An 18,995-nucleotide genomic window follows, 5' to 3' on the forward strand; every position below is an offset into this window, starting at 1 on the left:
GACACACTCATGGTTTCATGGATAATCCTTAGGTCTTATCACCAACATGAGACAGTCACTTGAACTTTACCCTTTCAAGAGCAAACAAAAACAAATTCTTTGGACAAGTGGTTTGGATTGTGGGGAGTTTTTTGTTGTGGTTTGTTTTTTGTTTTTTTTTTTACTTATTAGGTATATATCACCTTTTCAATAAAGACTTACTAAGTGAAATTTCAGATATTTTCATTTTTAGAGGTTGCGAGTTTAAACGTATATGGCCAAGAGCCAACGGAATACAAAAGCAGATGACATGCTCAATGAGATGTGCTAAATCTTAATCATCTCTGTAGCAGCCTTTTGAACAGATGTGAACACCAGTATTACACTTGTCAATACAGAAGGAAGTTATGGTAGCATTTGATGCATAAGAGGTTTTGGACAAGATTCCAACCACATCAACAGACCTAAATCTTTGAAATGCTATGCAAAAATATTCTGAGGCTTCAATATATCTTGAATATAAGTATCTTGAGATATCACTTAATAACTACATCCAAGTTACCAAGCTAAATGACAAGTTATTATAGCATCTGTGAAATTAAGATTAGAGAGAGCAAAGAAAATTAGTAGCAAAAACTGGGTACAAGTGTTCCACTCTAGTCAGAGCAAGAATTGACTATTAGACATCCATGAAGAGAGGCTTAGAGAAAAAACAAAAAGACTTTTAATTCTTCCTGCTCAAAATTGTGAAAGAACAGGTTTTGGAACACAGAAATAGAGTACAAGCCACTCACATACAGATGGCTGTAGAACATGCAAAAGCAGAAAATGAATATAGCATAATAAAAGAACTCAGCATGGATGATGGGGCTCTTTAGCGCCATATCAAACCAGCAGGCAGTGAGGAAAGCACACTCTAAAGGAATAATTACATAGGCAAGTCCCAGGAAGAAAGAATGCAGCAAAAGCAAAAGGGAGAGTAACATCACTGGAAGAGAAGTAGAACCAGTGACACAAATCATCTTACATCTCAATCAGACAGCAATTTTCTTTCCTGCCTTTAAAAGCAGAAGTCTCTGGTAAACATGGGGGCATAAAGCCAGGTTGCAAACTGCAATATTTAGACTGGAATCTTAAAAAAAAACCATATGATTTGAGATTTTTCTTCTCAAACAATGTCTTTCACTGAGCACCAACAAAAGGCAGCAAGTCTACTCCAAAGAACTAGCCAGTAGCTTCTCCATGCCCCACTATTCACTGTCAAGGGCGTAACCTAAGAAATAAACCATTATGTTTGAAGATTATTCATACACAGAACTGAAGCAGGGGTAGAAGGAAGACACTCTGGTAAAGAAAAAAAAAAAAAAACAACCAAAAAAACACAACATTCAGCCCATCGTTCAGTCAGCAGAGAATTTACTAAATTAGGTTTAAGAGAAGTGTGTGCTGTACACTCCTTATCCCATCTCTCCTGAAAAATCTTGGCCCCTTCTTTACAGTACATGACGCTGAAGTGTCCTCTCTTCCTTGCCCTGCACCACACAGCAGCAGCAATATCAGCAGTGGCCAGGCAGAACCACCCCAGTCTCTTCCATGAAACCCTCCCTGCAGTCCCAGAGCTGCTCTTGCTCCACTAGTAACAGGCAGCACCAATCCAGGGATGAGAGATCATCCATCCTTGAAAAGATATATTTAAATATGTTCACATTCTTAGATTATGCTTTGTTTTTAAGCTCCTCTTGAACATTAGACTGTATGGCAGATGTTTCGCAACACTACAGGTAAGGACATAACATTGATATTCCCCACATTCACCAAATTCTATACCACATATCCTAAAGGAGGGAAGCACACTCTCGAATATATTTGATCAGGCAGAACATGCGAGACAAAGTGAGATACTAGGATTATAAGCACATATAAACGTGTGTCAAACAAACAACTTTAAATAATTTGAAACAATGCAGCCTAAGAGTAAGATTTTCATACACCAAAAAATCTGAAATTCACAAAAGAAATAGAAACTCACAGAAACTCTCACAGAAACTCTCACAGAAACTCTCACAGAAACTCTCACAGAAACTCTCACAGAAACTCTCACAGAAACTCTCACAGAAATACAGTGTTATTCTACAAACACTTCTCCTGAATTATACATTGATAGTGCTTCAAAAAAGCTAACACCTCTCGATATGCCATACAGGCGAATAATTTCATGGTCCACAGAAACCACTATAGAGAAAGAATGCAAATTTCATTGCTTGGTTGTAATGAAATCTACCATTGATCACTGCTGGCGATCTAAGTGCATTGAGGAGAAAATCGCAAAAATATAGTTCAGTAATCTTCCATGCTACACCAAAACATTTTAAATCAGGCTGTCATGGTTTTCCAATGGGGAATATATAAAGTTAGCTTTGATACAAAGTGTCACCACAGTTTAAAGCAGGTTTCACCTTCCATCTTTTCTAAAGATGTCTACCATTTTTTTTGGTACTTATTTTACCAATAAATTGGTATTTACTTTACCAATAAATACATATAGACCCATACAGGAACAGTGCTTTAGGACAATAATTTTCTGAAAGGGACAAACTTTCCCCTCAGAATGTTTGTTGGGCCAACATTATAATTCACCAAACAATAAACAGTGTTTCATATGCTCTTGATACAAAGTATTTTCATAGTAAAATCACTTTGAAATTCCCCAAATTAATATCTGGTTTGATGTACTGACGGAAGGCAGAGTAGATTGTAGAGAGTTAAGATTTCAAAGGCAATAAAGGAATGAGAAGGAAATAACAGTGCAATTACGTACTTCTGGGCACTCAAGAGGAGAAAGCAAGAATTCTTTTAATCCACTATACAAAAACATAACAGGGAATCTCTAACCAGCTCACAAATTCAAAAAAATCTACCCCTACCATTACAGCACAGGTACTGAAGATGAGAAAAACTATTTCAGATACATAATCTAAAAAGAAAATAATTAAATACAGAGTACAAAAATGCTTCTGGAATATTCATTAAAAACTATCTGTGTTGAAATTGAAAAAAAAAAAAACCCCACATTAACTGCCTATGTAAGCACAATATAGGCTGCATAGTGGTCTTATGCTTAAAAGTATGTGATATCGAAAAGAGAAGTCAAAGTAACTGAAAAGAAGTTAACTCGGGAAAGGAATGATAGGAAGAAGTTTCTCATCCAAAGGTAAGCATAATTCTAGAAATAACACTGATACACCACTATTTTGTTAGCAACAGCTAACAGAGACAATCGTAAGGGTTTTTTTGGTCAAAAGGTAGGTTTGGCCTGATTTTTTTCTTAAGTGGGAGGGAAGAGTAAGAGGAGGGAAAAGGTAAATAAAAATTAACTAGGACAGCAAAGAAGCTATTAAAGATATAGTCTGCACAGTTTTCGCTCCTAAGACTAGATCCTGCAGCATGAAAGGCATGAGACGTCTTTTCTCATAAACTTAAAGCAGTGAGTTGTTTGCATATATTTTAGCTTTTTTGTCTTTATGCCTCCTACTGCCAGAGACTGAAACATCTATAAAGCTGTGTACTTTATTCTGTCAGTTCACATTCTCCACAACACAAAAATGGCAAGGCAGCTGAAACAAAATCTTAACATCATAACTCAAACACAGTGAAAAATAAACCATGGTCAACATGTAACCATGAGTTACCATGAGACTGCTTTCCAGTAGCATTTACATTTACCACCCTTAAGATTCTCTGGAAGCCTTGGCAAAACTATTGTTATGGCCCCCTTGCACTGTAATAGAGTTTAAAACTGTCTTACAGCAATGTTTCCTCTACTGCTCTGCTTCATCCATCACACAGCTATGTGAAACTAGCTTCAGAAAAGTACAGCAGCCAAACCCTACCAGTAATCTCCAACAGTGTATGAGGGGCAAGCAAGTTCCTGAATACACACAGTCACGGTGTTGACAGCATCTGCACAGGGAAAAGTTATCTCACTAATCACTTGGCAGTCAAGATATCTGAATGAATGATGAAGATCCCACATATCTTTAAACATAAATCATGCATACAGTGCAAAAATGATCTGACCTGTGCTTTTTTATGACTAGTAGTACAAGAAAATATGCTGGCTTATTTGCAAAATGGTATCATCACGGCAATATTGAAATCCCATAAGGATTTAATTTATAATGCATATTTTTTAAACATTAAAGAAACTACTTGAAAAAAAGCAACTGACACAGGTAGGACATAGCTCCAGCCTCAATACTGATTGGATCTGTGGGTCATTGAGCTACAGCAGCCTCGCCTCTGTTGGGTAACAGGATGCATTTTCCTCCCCCAACAGAACAAAGGATTTATTTTACCCACCACAGCTCACATGTTCACAGCTACATTGCCAGTAACATAAGATATTCTTAGCACATGAACAATTTTTGCTACTTAAAATACTAGAATAATTCATAGTGTCTTTTAGGTTAGAAAAGATATCCTTAAAATCATTGAGTCCAAATGGGCTTAAAGAAGATTAAAAATGTATATTCTTTCTTTGACAGCCGAATTGCTCTATAAAATTAACTTCTCACTATGTGATAAATTCCACTAGTGGCAGTAAAGCTTTTCATAAGAGAAAGACATAAAATAGAATCATAGAATGATTAGGATTGGAAAGGACCTTAACATCACCTAGTTTTAACCCCTCTGCCATCAGCAGGGACACCTCACACTAGGTCACGTCACCCAAGGCTCTGTCCAACCTGGCCTTGAACACTGCCAGGGATGGAGCATTTGGGCAACCTGTTCCAGGGTCTCAGCACCCTCACAGTGAAGAACTTCATCATTACACCTAACCTAAACTTCCCCTGTTTACCGCTCGTCTTATAGCTACAGCTGCTGATGAAAAGTCCCTCTCCGGCATCCTTGTAGGCCTTGTATATTGCATAAACCAAGATACAGAGAAAATCCCTTTTATATGACTTCTTATTCCTAATATGCTCAGTCTCCCAGAGATTATTTTACCTTTCTTGAGATCAAATAATTTTACAAATGGTAGAAAATTAAAAGTCACAGAGTTTAGGCCTATGCAGTCACATCTTAAATGTCTAGAATATATTCTACTCTGAACTGGTTTCTCTATATACTGGAACTTATACAGCCTTTCTTATCATCACAGCAGTTACTATGAAATCAGTCAACTTTATAACTTTCAAGCTGTAAGGACTTTTAGCAAGCATTTCATTTTTGTCTACATAAGAGATTTTTAATAAAATTATGTTCATATGCAGGTTTTTGATTTTTATGAGCCTTACAAACCATCTGTCGAAATGTGAAGCACTCAAGATAAAAGAAAAAAGGCTTGCTCCCACAGCGATCTGGCAAGTAGATGAGCTCTCACGTACCTATTTGCCACTCTTCTGTGGAATAAGATTGAGACTCCTGTCTTCACAGTTTGTAAAGAAAAAAAATGTAAAAGAAATGTGTCAAATGTGTAAAAAAGCAAGGTGTTTCTGAACTTTATGGAGATTTGTCACTAAAAGTAGACAATGCAACAGTGTCTCAGGAATAATCCAATACAATTGAAATACTGAAAGCAGTCTGCATTTTAGACTAACAAATGTTGCTAACTTAACTGAATGTAAAAAAGTTCCTAGTGACCATGATACAACACTGTATTTGTAAGAAACAGGCTGCGAGTAATATTTTATAGAGCAAATTAGCATGCAAATGAGTGTCCCCGAGAAGAAAGAAATCTATTATTTCATTGAAAGCTACAAAAATCAAGTAATGTTAAAACTTCAGGGTTTTAACTTCTCTTAGTACAGTTTCCCCCCATGGCACAAAAGGAATTTTGAGAAAACATCTTTAGCAATTTTTATGCTTGGTGTGAAATGCCAAAACTTCTCTGCTCTGAGCCACATTTAAGCTGCCTAGGACTCAGATACCTAGTGTTATTAGCTGTTTCCCAGGATCAGGCACAGAAAGACTAAACCAACAGAAAACTCAGAGGGATGAAAAACGTCAACTGGAAATCATACCCTTGTTCCAAGATGAAGTTGAAAGTGAACAAAATACATATCTTTAGAAGCGTCTGCCACTGCAATATTTAAGGATTGGGTTGTTTGCTTTTACTGTTAGCCTTTTATTAAACAGCTGTCATTTCCCTTTAAAATACATACATATGTACCATCACTTGTACAGACATGTACAGACACCTCGTATCTATTTTTCAGGTGACGTTCCTTTAGTCTGTGAAGGGGTCTTAAGTATGCTCCAAAAAATTTAAGGAGTTGGGTAGGAGATTGCTTACTACAAAGCTATCAGGCTCTTTGTCCTTATTGCAACATGCAAAACAAATCTCCTGACTTCTAGTGGCTATTATTACAAGTTAGAAAAGTCCAATAGGCTAAGTGTAATAAGGGATCAAGCTAGCCTGTTTAAAAAATAAAAATCCACAGAAACAAACAGCAAGATCTTGCACATCCAGGCTTTAACCCTACCAGGACATGACCAAACTTAAGTTTTGGTTACCACAAAATACTTTGCTTTGAAAGAACTGTGAACATTTCCTCAGCATTTCAAGAAAAAGCACAAATTTAGAGAATCAAAATTTTATTATCAACCCATCAGACTCAAATTTCTTACTAACAATTTCCCACACATGGAACTCTGCTAAAGAAATGGCAACAGGTGATTTAAGCTAATCTAGGAATAATAGGTGGAGGCAACATGCTCAACACAACCACCTTTGCACACCTAATCAGCAGTACTGGTTCCTCAGCTAGGAAACAGTATTTCTCAGCACAAGCACGTTGCACATTGTTCAGCATAAAACACTCTACACTTAAGTTCTCAGTCATGCACAGTACTTCAGCAAGAACTCTGTATAGCACTGAAGTCATAACAGGTGATCTTTAGATACCTACAGAACATTACTTCCTAGATAAAATCAAAGACCGTAAATGATCCACTTTAAGGAAAGCTATTCTTAACAACAAAAGAATATACAGTGAAATAGGTAACTTCAGAAGCAAGGAAAAAAAAAAACCTGCTTTGTAATACAGAACCCCATCTGCTGTTCAGACAGATGAAGTTTGAGAAACAGTGCTAACATGACATTGAATATGCCTAACACAGTTTGAAACAAGCATTAATGAGTTTTAGAATCAACTGTTAGTTTGTTAAACATGGTATTTTAAATTAGCCATGCAGCCTAAATAACTTTATTATTAAACATGCAATCACAGATATCTTAACTACTGCATGTAAATTGGCACAATTACCTGTCAAGCTCATTTAGTTATGATTACAGCATACTTTAAAGCCATCCACAGATTTTTGCTGCTTGCACCAAGTATGCTACAGATAGTTACATTTTAGTGAGACTTTGCCAATTAACTAAATTAACTCCACAATTAAGAGCTTCTTGTATCAATAAGGTTATTTCTATTGCATTAGCAATAAGGTTATTAGCTTAGCACAGCCAAAGAAAAACTTGTCTTACCACATCATCTGTCAGTGTCTTGATATTTAAGTGCTGTAAATCAAACAGGAAACCAGTCATGTCATAATTGTGCAGGAAAAAGAAAAAAAAAACCAAACCCCAAATAAAAAAGCAAGTCTCAGTTATAGCTACTGTTACCCAAAGTAAGATGCAAGTTAAGCAGTGTCGAACCATGGAACTTGATGTTTCTTGGCAAATTGTTGGATTACAGTGAACAGAAGGTTATGCTGGGAATACAGTGAGAGTCAAAACAATCTGTAGTCTAACTCTTAAGATAGAATAATACCAGAAGAACATAAACCAAGCAGAGCTTGAAGCAAGTTGTGTTTGACTGTATTTTATAGCTAAATATACCAGAAAACCTGCTCATAATTCAGCTATAAGACTTATGTCTCCTCAAAATGGCTGTGAGAACACCACTAAGAAGTCTGTCCAGAGATTTTTAACTCAACAGAAAGAGTTCCTCAGCAGTTCAAAACTATCTGCCAAGTGCAGCACTCAAACAACTGAGACTGTTGACTCTCAAGCAATGCCTACATGGCAAGCAGAACACAAAGTTATGAGCATAAAGTGACATTAGCATTTATTAGTAGTAACATTCAAAAATCTATAGATTAGTCACTGTTGTGTAAAACAAGAGTTCCTGAACCAACTCTTTGACTATTCACTGCACATTTACTAACACAGGAAGTTCTAGAATGTTCAGATCTTGCACAAACCAAAAGAGCAGCACCAAAGAACTGTGGCAGCTGATAAGTCAGCGTTGCAGTGATCTCATTTCTAGTTTTTATGAAAAGGTTACAACAGACTTAGCAAAGACATGAGAAGAACATGAAGTCACATACTTGGCTATGCAGACTCTTAATCTTAGACTCCCCTCACTGCCTCATGTACAAGGCTCGTCAGCAGCTACAGCAGCTGTCAGTGCTATTTCCAAATGAATCAGATTTGGAAACTCTTGCTTCGTCTTCACCAAGTCAGTAACAGTTAAGTATCATTACTTATGGCATCTTCTCTGGCTTCTCCCTCAGGACTGAGGAACAATTTCTATAAATCAAATATTATCCCATGGTAGCTCTACTCTGAATACTGTCAAGAAACCGAGGAAGACGCATCTGATAAGTGGCTGTGAAGTTAAAAATAAAAAGCAAGTGAAGTGTGAGGAAACATTCAGTACTTGGTGACATAGAATAAGTTCTACCTTAAAAATAAAATTAAATAAACAAAAATTGGAGCTGGTCACCACTGCACTTTTTCGACAATCCCATTCCACATCCCATCCCATCCAGATAAGGATTTCTAATAAATGAAAACAACAAAGTGAAAATACTTCAATCCCATAAGGAGACTGAAGATCTGCATGCTAGTCTTTTCACTGGTGTTCTCCTGCTGCACAGCTAGATCAGATTTTTGCCCCACACACTGCTACAGAGGTGGGTTTTATGACTTGTTCTTCTCATTCTGCTAAATAGCTACAAAGACTGTCTGTCGTTTGACAGAGCTCACAACTTCGTGTTTAGCAAGTTGTTGGTATATGTCGTGGTTTAAACCCAGTCAGGTAACTTGTTCACTCACTCCCAGTGAGTGGTGCCAAGCTGACAACAATCGAGGTCCATGTCCCCCCCCCACCGGGGCTCTCCGCTTCCCCGCTCCCAGAGGAACAGGGAGGAGGATCGAAAGAGTGCAACTCCTACGGGTTGAGACAAGAACAGTCCAGCAACCAATGTACACAAATCACCACTGCTACTATCAACTACAGCAATGATAAGGGAAAATAACAAGGGAAGAGAATACGATACCACCGGCCAAGAAAACGAGTCCCACCTGGAAGCCCGTGTCCTTCCGGGTAACTCCCAGTTACCCCCCACCCCGGGCATGACGTGCTGTGGTATGGAATACCTCTTTGGCTAGCCTGGGTCAGGCGCCCCATCTCTGCTTCCTCACAGCTTCCCCTCCTCCCTGGCAGAGCATGAGCCTCACAAAGTCCTTGGTCAGGGTAAACATCACTTAGCAACAACCAAAAACTTCGACTTCACCAACACTGTTCTCAGGCTGGAAGTCAAAACACAGCACTGCACCAGCTAACACAAAGGAAAAACATGACTGCTACTGCTGAACCCAGGCCAGTATAATACTTTTACCCTTAAGTAATCAAAACTGCAGAAAACAGTAACATATGGTCTGCAGCGTGGTAGCAAAGAACATAAACATTTATTCCTTTTTCACATGCATCACTTACATCACTAAGCCTGCAGCAATGTACAGATACCACTGTGAAACTGCTCTAACATGGTAAGAGACAGAGTAATCTGCTTAGAAGGAAAATCTTCATTGTATGCTTCAAGGTAGAAGTTGGAGACTCATGTCAAAACTCACGTACATTCCACTAAACACAGGAAGCACAACCACTTCCACTTAGGAACAGATGCTGGATGGTCTGCAACTGCCCTGTACAAGACACCATTATCATGCATGGAATCAAGGCAGGATTTTTCAGATTCAGGTTTTATTCTTTGAAAAAGATAATAGTTAATGGGATAGGTCAAGACACTGTTCTGCTTTGCAATTAAGCCATGAAATTCAGCAATGGAATTTACTGTGATACAGGATAGTAAGCTCCCCATTTAATATATCAGAACATCTCATTGACCCAGGTAAAATCTTACTAACTAGTGAAAAAAAGACTATAATTCAACCAATAAAAGACACCATAATGGTATAAGATACTCAATATACAGATATGAGCCTCCTAACTCTTCATCTTACTGTCTACCTACAGTACAGTAGTCTAAAATTACCAGCATAAGACCTCTTTCATATAATGTTATGGGGTCTGGTTCAAAAGTAAGTTCTATAGGGAAGCAGACCTGCTTAACCAGCACTCACCTATCAACACTGGTGACACTGCATTTCGAGATTTCTTTATAAAGCAGGAGAAACCCCATTTAAACTACAACCTAACATCCAGATCTTTTTACCACGCTAATATTAAAGGAAACAACATCTGTTCCCAAGTGGAAGTGATGTTGGGCTTTATGTGTCTGTTTAGTGGAATATATGTAAGTTTCAGATAAGTCCCCAACTTCTACCTCAAAGCACAGAACAAAGAAGATTTTCATTCTAAGCAGATTACTTGCACTAAAACATGTCAAAAGACTTAATCTGTGAATTTTATATATACTTACGTTTTATATAAGTTATAATACTTCTCAGTCAGTGGAGCTGGTCAAAATACAAGAACTGGAGTGATTTTTTTTCCCCTCCCCCTCACCAAGTCCTTCTCTTCTGGCAAGACTGTACAAAGTAAAACCAGTTGCCATTTTCCTGGTCTTTAATAGCATTAAAATTAGAGAAGCGCTGTGACTCAAGAACAGTAGCATATTTTTATTCTTCCTAGGCCATACAAAACACACACATTCCTAATTAAGGGGAAAAAAATAACTAGACAACCATTAGGTAGAGGTTGGAGTGCTTTACTAACACAGGAACATATTTTTATTTTTAGGCCTGGATGTATCAGCTCACAAAAGATACTCTGCTCAAGTGAACAGGTTGCCTTAAATTTAGGCCTGCAAGTAAATAAATCTCGCTTAAGTAATATTCCTCCAATATTCAGTTACTGTTATAAAACATGATATAAGCTTACAGAATACTCCTCTGCAATGGATTAGAAGACTAATATGCTATACTGTACATACAGTGCATGAGCTACTCCAGAATAATAAAATTATTGGTTTTGAGAACATAGGAGCTATGTATAATTATCACTCTAGTCTGGTTTTCATGTAGAAAGTAGATGCATGAAATTAAACAGCTTGACAATGTTTTATGTACACTGACATCCTGTTTTCTAGTCAAAACTATACGAAACCATTAAGAGATTAAAGAATTAATTAGGATACTTCAGAAGTCCAGAGTTATCGGTAGCACCTACACTTAGCAGAATTATCACCATTGCTTTGTTTATAAATGTGTTTGTATAGTTGAAGACAACTAACGTTTTGAAATTACATCTTCTGTACTAACTTAGTTTGTAGTCTGGGACATGGAGGAAGAGGTCATTTTGGTTTGCTATTGGGTAAAAGCAGTTTAGTTAAAGTTAAGTCACAACAAAGGAGTGTATAGGTGTATCATACTTTGAGGACAGCAACCAATCTGAGATAGAATTACCCCTTATTGAAGATTATTTCCCTCAGGCATACTGGTAAATAGCCAATTCCACTGGGTACAGGATCTACACATACATTTGGTGTATGGTAAAATGTCCTTGATAAACTATCAAAAGGCCTGATCTCAAAACCATCAAAGATAGAGAGCCTTAGATAGAAACTGCAAGGCTCAACAGGACACACATCAGCTGAGGTTCACAACACGTGCATAGCAACAAGACTATTTACAGAACAGAAAGAATACTCTCTTCAAAAAGGTCGTGTGTAATGTAAAGCCATGTGTAATGCAACTTCTGCACCACCCAGCTACAGAAAGAAAGCCAAATACTACTTGGCTTCACATGTATTAACAATAAAATAATCTTACTGTTATGCAGAAAAGAATGATCTTCTGTTGCATATCCAAATAGTAGCCCATACTGACGGTTAATCTACGTAACTGCCCATCAGTCAACTCTGGGTAGAAGCAGTGAAGTGAAGCAAAGAAACAAGAAATGCCACTTAATTGAATCAACAGTACTAGTGTGATCTTTTGTGTCATTACTTCTCTATCTTTGCATATGCACATTTATAAACAAATTCTACCTAAATGTTTTACAAGCAGTCCAGACAAGCAGAACCAGAACTCAGGAGAGTGACATCTTCTCACACAGTACTTCGGTCTGAATGACTTCAGCATTTTTTCCACCAGCACTACAGCTCACTGTGGCCTGGAATCAATGAGGAATATCCTACCACAATAAAATATATATTCTATACCACCTAAAAGGTTTGGCACTCTACCAAAAGGGACATTATCTCTGGTCTCCACAAGTGCTCTTTTCACCATCACTTGAACACAGAGCAACATTGCTCATCTAACTTCCTGAATTAAAACAGCACACTTAAAAACAGTATGTTTGGCACACGAACTCAAATCATACCTGGCAGGGATGGACATGTTTGTATGCCACAGGGGTGGACAATGTCCAATTTGTTGATCATAAGTGAAATTAGAAGACAGACAAACCATACACCACAGCCTATGTGAGAGGAGTTTTCAGCATGCAAAGTAACAGGTTCTCAGGGAGCTAAACAAGAATTTCAACATTCCACTGGACTAAAATACTTCAATTTACCAAAAATAAAATAAATCCCACAGCCTGGTATCTAAATCCTTTTGGTATATTCACTTTTGCCTTCCTTGCATAAGGAGGCAAAAAAAAAAAAATAAAAATCCAACAACCACCACATAACACCCCCTCCAAACCACTGACACATGTGGAGCTTCTTGATACATTAAGAAGAGTTTACAGTCTACAGATATATGTAGAGAAAAAAAAAAAAAAATTAGAGGGTTCAAACAAGATGCAGTGATGAGTTTTAGAAGAACTGTCCAACTTAAGCCTGAATACTGAAACTAGATAAAGACTAAGGATATACATATAATCACATAATCCCCTCTGTGCCTTTTTATATTGGAAAGTGAGAAAGAGCTCACAACACACTGCCATTAATTCTACCACCGAAAAAGATTTAACACTAGCTGTTTTTTCCCCAAAGGCTATTCTCCAGCAGAAACACAACCACAAGACTGAAGCAGGGATTGCAAGGAAACGTGAAGGCTCAAGAGAGATGCAAATTGGATGATTACAGTGAATGCTATTACTTCAGGATCTCCTTAGTCACAATATTCCCTCAGTAATTTTGCTACCTCAGTTTATAAGCGCAATTTAGAAACTGCTGTATAACCCCACAGTGTTTCCTACTTTTAATTTCCAATATACTACTTCAGCATTTATTTAATGACTTTATCACACACTCTGTTGCTTGGAAAGCAGTCTGAGAAGCAATCAGGAGCAAAATTATCTTAACATGACAGTTTCCACACAGTGATATTCTTTAGACATTGATGAGTTAAACTCAAAATTGGTGCTTACAGGTAAGATTATACAACAAAGTGCTACAACACGACACTAAAATTTAATATCATAACCCACAGTGTTAATTCATGCCAACAAAAATAACAGCATGAGGAATTTACAATTCTACAAAGCTGCAATAAAGTCTTTTAGGTAACATCTGTTCAGCAATCATTTCTTTAAGAAACTAATTTAGATTCAAGGTCTTACACTGCAGTGTAACTGCAGCAATAACTCAGTCGCTTTGTAATTAAAGATATTGACACAGATCAGTCTTACCTTTCTACTCTATGCCAGAGAAATGAAAGTGGTTTTGCCCTTAACTACATTTTCTTTGATTTACAGACACTGTTAAATGCAAGCATTAATTTGTCTATTTTTAACAGATTTGTGCAAACAAGATAGCCATCTTGACTCATAAATTTCATGGAGAACCTAATCAAAAACATAACCTGAAAGTCACTGAACACAAGTCAATGGTATACTGAAATTAATAGAAACACCTCTAATTTGAGGTAGAAATTGAAGATGAATAGAAGTCTTTTGAGGACTAGCATCTACAAGATATAACTCCACTGAAGAGCAATGGAAGAGGAAGCTTTTTACCCCACCTCTCAGCTGATTTCAGAAGTTTCCTGCTCGGTCTATGTAAACATAGAAAACAGGTATAGTCTCTGACATCCTTCAATTCATTTCCTTTTTTCACCAAGCCCTAAACCTCAATATTTAATGTAAGAGCTTTCAGTATGCCAAAGTACCAGTGTACCACAGAATATCTTTACCCTTTCAAGAGTCCTGCTGTTCAAAACTTTGGAACTGCTGAACAAAGCCAAGCTGGTATGCGCTTCAAAATTAACTATCACTCCTTAAACAAAACAAAACAGAAAAATTAGTCTGTAAGACAGCTGATGCTTACAACTATTCATTTCTTCCGAGAAGTTTGTTTATTCAGAAAAGCAGTACTTCAAAGCCACCTTTGGACTCAACCACTACAACTGTTTATCCCAAAGACTCTTATGTCCACCCTCCAGATGAAGTGCTTCTTAAATAGAGATATTTACCTCCTGCTAAAGAAGCTTTTCTTTGCAAGGAAAAAAAAAATATAAAAAGGAGGTACATATTAATGATGCCAACTTTGTCAACTAACAATCCAATTTCACCTCAAGGTTTGTCAGAGAATCAAATTATTTTTCAGATTAGCATATCTGCTGTGACAGCTCAGTATGTTGCATTGATTGGAAGGGTCCAACCTGGAACTTACTTTCAAGCCTTTTGCACTGAGGAAAATTAGACTAATACAGTCCGGAGAACTTGAGTTCACTGAATCTGACAGCCAATTTCATCGACATCTGACAAACGATCAGAAACATAATTCAAGTCACATGAACAGGTATGGCATTCTAAGTAACCCAAACATAGAAAAGGCTACAGCCTGTATGTAAGACTAGATTACATAGAATCCAAGGGCTGAGGTAAGTTTTATGTCTTCTAACACAAAACTAATTTAACTAATAAAACTGTATTGAAGATGTTTTGCAGGAAGAATTAGATTTGAACCACACAGAACAGAATAATTTACATTGGAAAATATCTTTAAGATCATTGAGTCCAACTGCTAACCTAATACTGCCAAATGCACCACTAAACCGTGTCCCCAGATGACACATCTACATATCTTTTAAATACCTCCAGGGATGGTCACTGCCCCACTTCCCTGGGAAGTCTATTCCCCCCACCCCACCACAACCTCCTTTCAGGTAGTTGTAGAGAGCAATAAGGTCTCCTCTCAGCTTTCTTGTCTCCAGGCTAAACAACCTCAGCTCCCTCAGCTGTTTCTCATAAGACTTGCGCTCTAGATCCTTCATCAGCTTCACTGTCCTTCTCTGGACACACTGCAGCACCTCAATGTCTTTCTTGTAGTGGGGAGGCCAAAACTGAACACAGGATTTGAGGTGGGGTCTCACCAGTGCTAAGTACAGGGGGATTATCACTTCCCTGGTGCTGCTGGCTATGCTATTTCTGATACAGGCCAGGATTCCATTGGCCTTCTTGGCTGCCTGGACACAAGCTGGCTTATGTTCAGATGGCTGTCAACTGGCTACTAATACTGACAAGTCCTAAATCAACCAATACCCCCCCCCCCCCCCCCCCAAAGTCATTTTCCACCAGGCAGCTTTACAGCCACTCTTCCCCAAACCTGTAGCTTTGCATGGGGTTTTGCATTGGGCCCAAAAGCAGGACTCGGCACTTTGCCTTGTAGAACCTTTTACAACTGGCCTCAGCCCATCCAGCCAGCCTGTCCAGATCCCTCTGCAGAGCCTTCCTATCCTCCAGCAGATCAACACTCCCACCCAATTTGGTGTCATCTGCACCGAGGATATATTCAATCCATCCCCCCCATTCTGGGGGATAAATATAACCAACTCCTCCTCAAAAAAAAACAAACAAACCAGCCCTGTAAGACAACAGGAGGTAGACAGGAAGGAGAGTTTATCAACTTCCGATTTAATAGCAAAGGGATAAATATTCTGTATTGCAACAGCTTAGGGCATAAACTTATAAAGCAATAGAAATAAAAGTGTATTCATAGTACCCTTCAAGAACCAAAGAAGCTGGTTGATGACAACAATTATTAAAGTAATTCTACCTCTACCACTGTGTGTTTCTTCACCAGAAATTATTATCCAGAGCAAGCCAGGGATTAGACTACAGTTCAAAGGTTATAGTAGCTACAGCAGCTCCTAAAGTTTTGAGGCACAGAGCAGCCTGCTGCTCTTTAGTAACCTCTGAATTCCACAGATGACATTCGTAAACTATACCACTCACAGCAATTTACATGAAGGCAGAAACAAAATCCTAAATTCCATTCAAGAAATATTCACCAATTATACTTCTTAAGGTCATCCAGTGAGCTAATGGCATATCTAGAACACAATTCAGGTTTGCAGAACTATCATTCTTCAGTCCCTATCAACACCCCAGGGCAAAACCTTTAAGTGATGACTTAAAGATGAAAAAATAGGACTACCATCTACAGTCAAGCTGCAGTTTGACAATTAAGGGTATTCTCAGTCATCCCTGCTTCAAGAGTTTCAGAAACTGGGCAGAAGAGAACAAAACTAAAAACACACACATGATGATCATACATACTACAAAGCTAAGTCAGATACTCAACTGAGCTCCCTTTCTCTTTTGTACCAGGGTCGAAAAACAACACTGTGACCTCAAAAAGCAAGACAGCTGATGCCCACATCTCCACACGCTCAAAACTACTCTTGCCTATCCTGGGAAGGCTAGACAGATATCAAACAAGATCATTTACACGAAAGAGACGGCCTTCTTTCACTGAAAAGCCAATAAGACTTCAAGGAAAAAGCCTCTGCAGGGTTATACTTCCTGTAAATTACTGTATTACCATTTTAACACAGGGTTAGGAAAAAAAGCTGAATACGTTGGCAATACTGTTTTGGCATGTAGTTGAGGGGGGAGAAGTGAAAATGTTCGCAATCTCTTATTTGCATAGGAATTTAGCAATTGAAATTTCAATAATAAGTAAAACCTCCTGACTCAGTGCTCTTGCCAGTCTCAAACACACACAAATCCATCTCTCCCGCACACCACGGAATAATCCAACCATCACGTCATATACTAGTAACGCTATTCAAACTTTCAGACTCAGCAGATCATGCGGTTTTTACTCAGGCACGGCCAGTCAGGTCCTAACATGACAAAAATGCATGTGCCCCCAGGAGATACATAGCCATTTATGAGGACAACCAAACAGCTGTCTGTCACAGTTTCATATACACCCATTCTAACATGCAAAACCAGGCACAATGACTTGGTTGAAACAGCAATATACACAGCCACAGTATGGAAAGGATTCCAGGAAAAAGGAATGCTAGGAGCAAGTTGTGACCTCCCAGAACAGGTTTGGCCAGCCTACGGTTTGATATCACTCATTGGCTAACTTTTTTGAACCTGTGTTCAAGTGTCAAACACTGAAGTATCAAGTATCACACAAAGACACCTTAGAATCAAGAATCCACTCTATGTTTTGCATTACAATATCTATTTCATCAGCACATAATACGGTTTAGAGCAGGTGGCCCTAGAGGTGGCTGAACAAAGACTAATGTGTATCTCCTAAATATGAACAAGAGATGTATCGGCTCTACATGTGGTGGATATGAGAGTATGTATTTGTCACAGCTTTAAATGTGAGAATTTCATGATGCTCAAACAAAACCTGGCTGGTCGCAAGTGCTTTTTAGTTAGAGCACATCTTACTGACATGCTGTCTTGTGGACAATTATTAGTTGCCTCCAGTTCCCTAGCTTAACTGGTGCACTACCCAAAAGGCTTGTAAAAGCAAGGCTAGGGAGAACTTTAATATATCCCTTAAATTCAAAGACTCAGTTTTTCACCAAAATTAAAAACAAAATTAACAAAACAAAAAAACACACCACAATTCAGTTTTATTAAAGGTAACATCGTTTAAGAGCTAGAAGTCTGTTCTGTTCCCCTTACACCTATAGCTGTCAAACAGCTAGAAAGACAACAAAGCTTTATGATGACGAGGAGAGACCCGAAAACTTGCTGCTAAATAAAGCCGTGTCCTGGCAGGCAAAAAGAAGCAAGCTGGAGCGGGCGGGCTCACCCCCTGAAGCCCAGTCGAAGTCAACAGCTCCGTTTTGTGGACCGTGTATTCTTATACGGCGCCCCGGCCTCTCAGAGGGCTCCAGGCCAGTGACCAGGCCCGAGGGGAGGACAGGCCCCCTGGCACAGGCGTAGCAGGCAGGCGTCGCGCTGGGCCTGGCTGCCCATGGGCCCTCACCTCAGGCAGCCCCGCAGCTGTCGCAGGGGGAAGCGGGTGGGATAGACTCGTACTTACGAATTTGGGTTTCCTGCCGTCCGCCACCTCCTCGGGGCCGCCAAGGAGTCCACTCCCCGGCGGGCCCTTCCGACGGAGCCCCTTGTTCTCCCGCCCACCGCGACCAGGCGGCGAGGACTGAGCGTGGTAACGTGGCCGCGGCCGCCGCGGCTCCATAGCCGTGCCCAGGAAAGGAGAGGAAGGAAAATGAGGAGAAGCCGCCGCCAGCGATCGGGCCCAGGCCCAGCGGCCCCAGCCGAGCTGGACGCCTGCGATTAGCGCGGCTTAGCTGGGCTTGGCCGGGCACGGAGCCGCGGGGGGAGAAAGGGGAGGCTCAGGACTAAAGCCGCCGCCGCCGCCGCCGCCGCCGCCGCCACCACCACCACCTCAATGCAACGAAGGATTTAGCGAGGAGCCACTAATCCCGGCAGCGGAAGCAGCGACTGCTCCCTGCCCAAGAGTCCGCCACACCGGAGCACAGCACGGAAGAAAGGACACGCAACCCCAACGGCCGCACGCCACCGCCTGTCAGAACCTAGGAATGTAGCGCGGTCCGAATAGTCCCGCCACTGCCGGTCCCGCCC

At 39.5% G+C, this 18,995-nt stretch overlaps 1 protein-coding gene across 1 annotated transcript in view; it reads right to left on the reverse strand.

Annotated features, from left to right (window-relative positions):
• Positions 1–18,762, reverse strand: part of DIAPH3 (diaphanous related formin 3) — a 225,921-nt gene extending 207,159 nt beyond the window's left edge. The window contains exons 1-2 of the mRNA XM_062636862.1: positions 18,433–18,762; positions 7,469–7,501 (exon numbers count right to left, since the gene is read on the reverse strand). Of these exons, the coding sequence (XP_062492846.1) occupies positions 7,469–7,501; positions 18,433–18,588 (189 nt within the window). The 5' untranslated portion in view covers positions 18,589–18,762. The remainder of the gene's footprint in view (positions 1–7,468; positions 7,502–18,432) is intronic.
• Between the last annotated feature and the right edge of the window lie 233 nt (positions 18,763–18,995).

The sequence above is a fragment of the Pezoporus occidentalis genome, unplaced genomic scaffold, assembly GCF_034315485.1.
Source record: "Pezoporus occidentalis ecotype Australia unplaced genomic scaffold, CSIRO_AGI_Poc_V1 ctg5, whole genome shotgun sequence".
NCBI classification, from domain to species: Eukaryota; Metazoa; Chordata; class Aves; order Psittaciformes; family Psittacidae; genus Pezoporus; species Pezoporus occidentalis.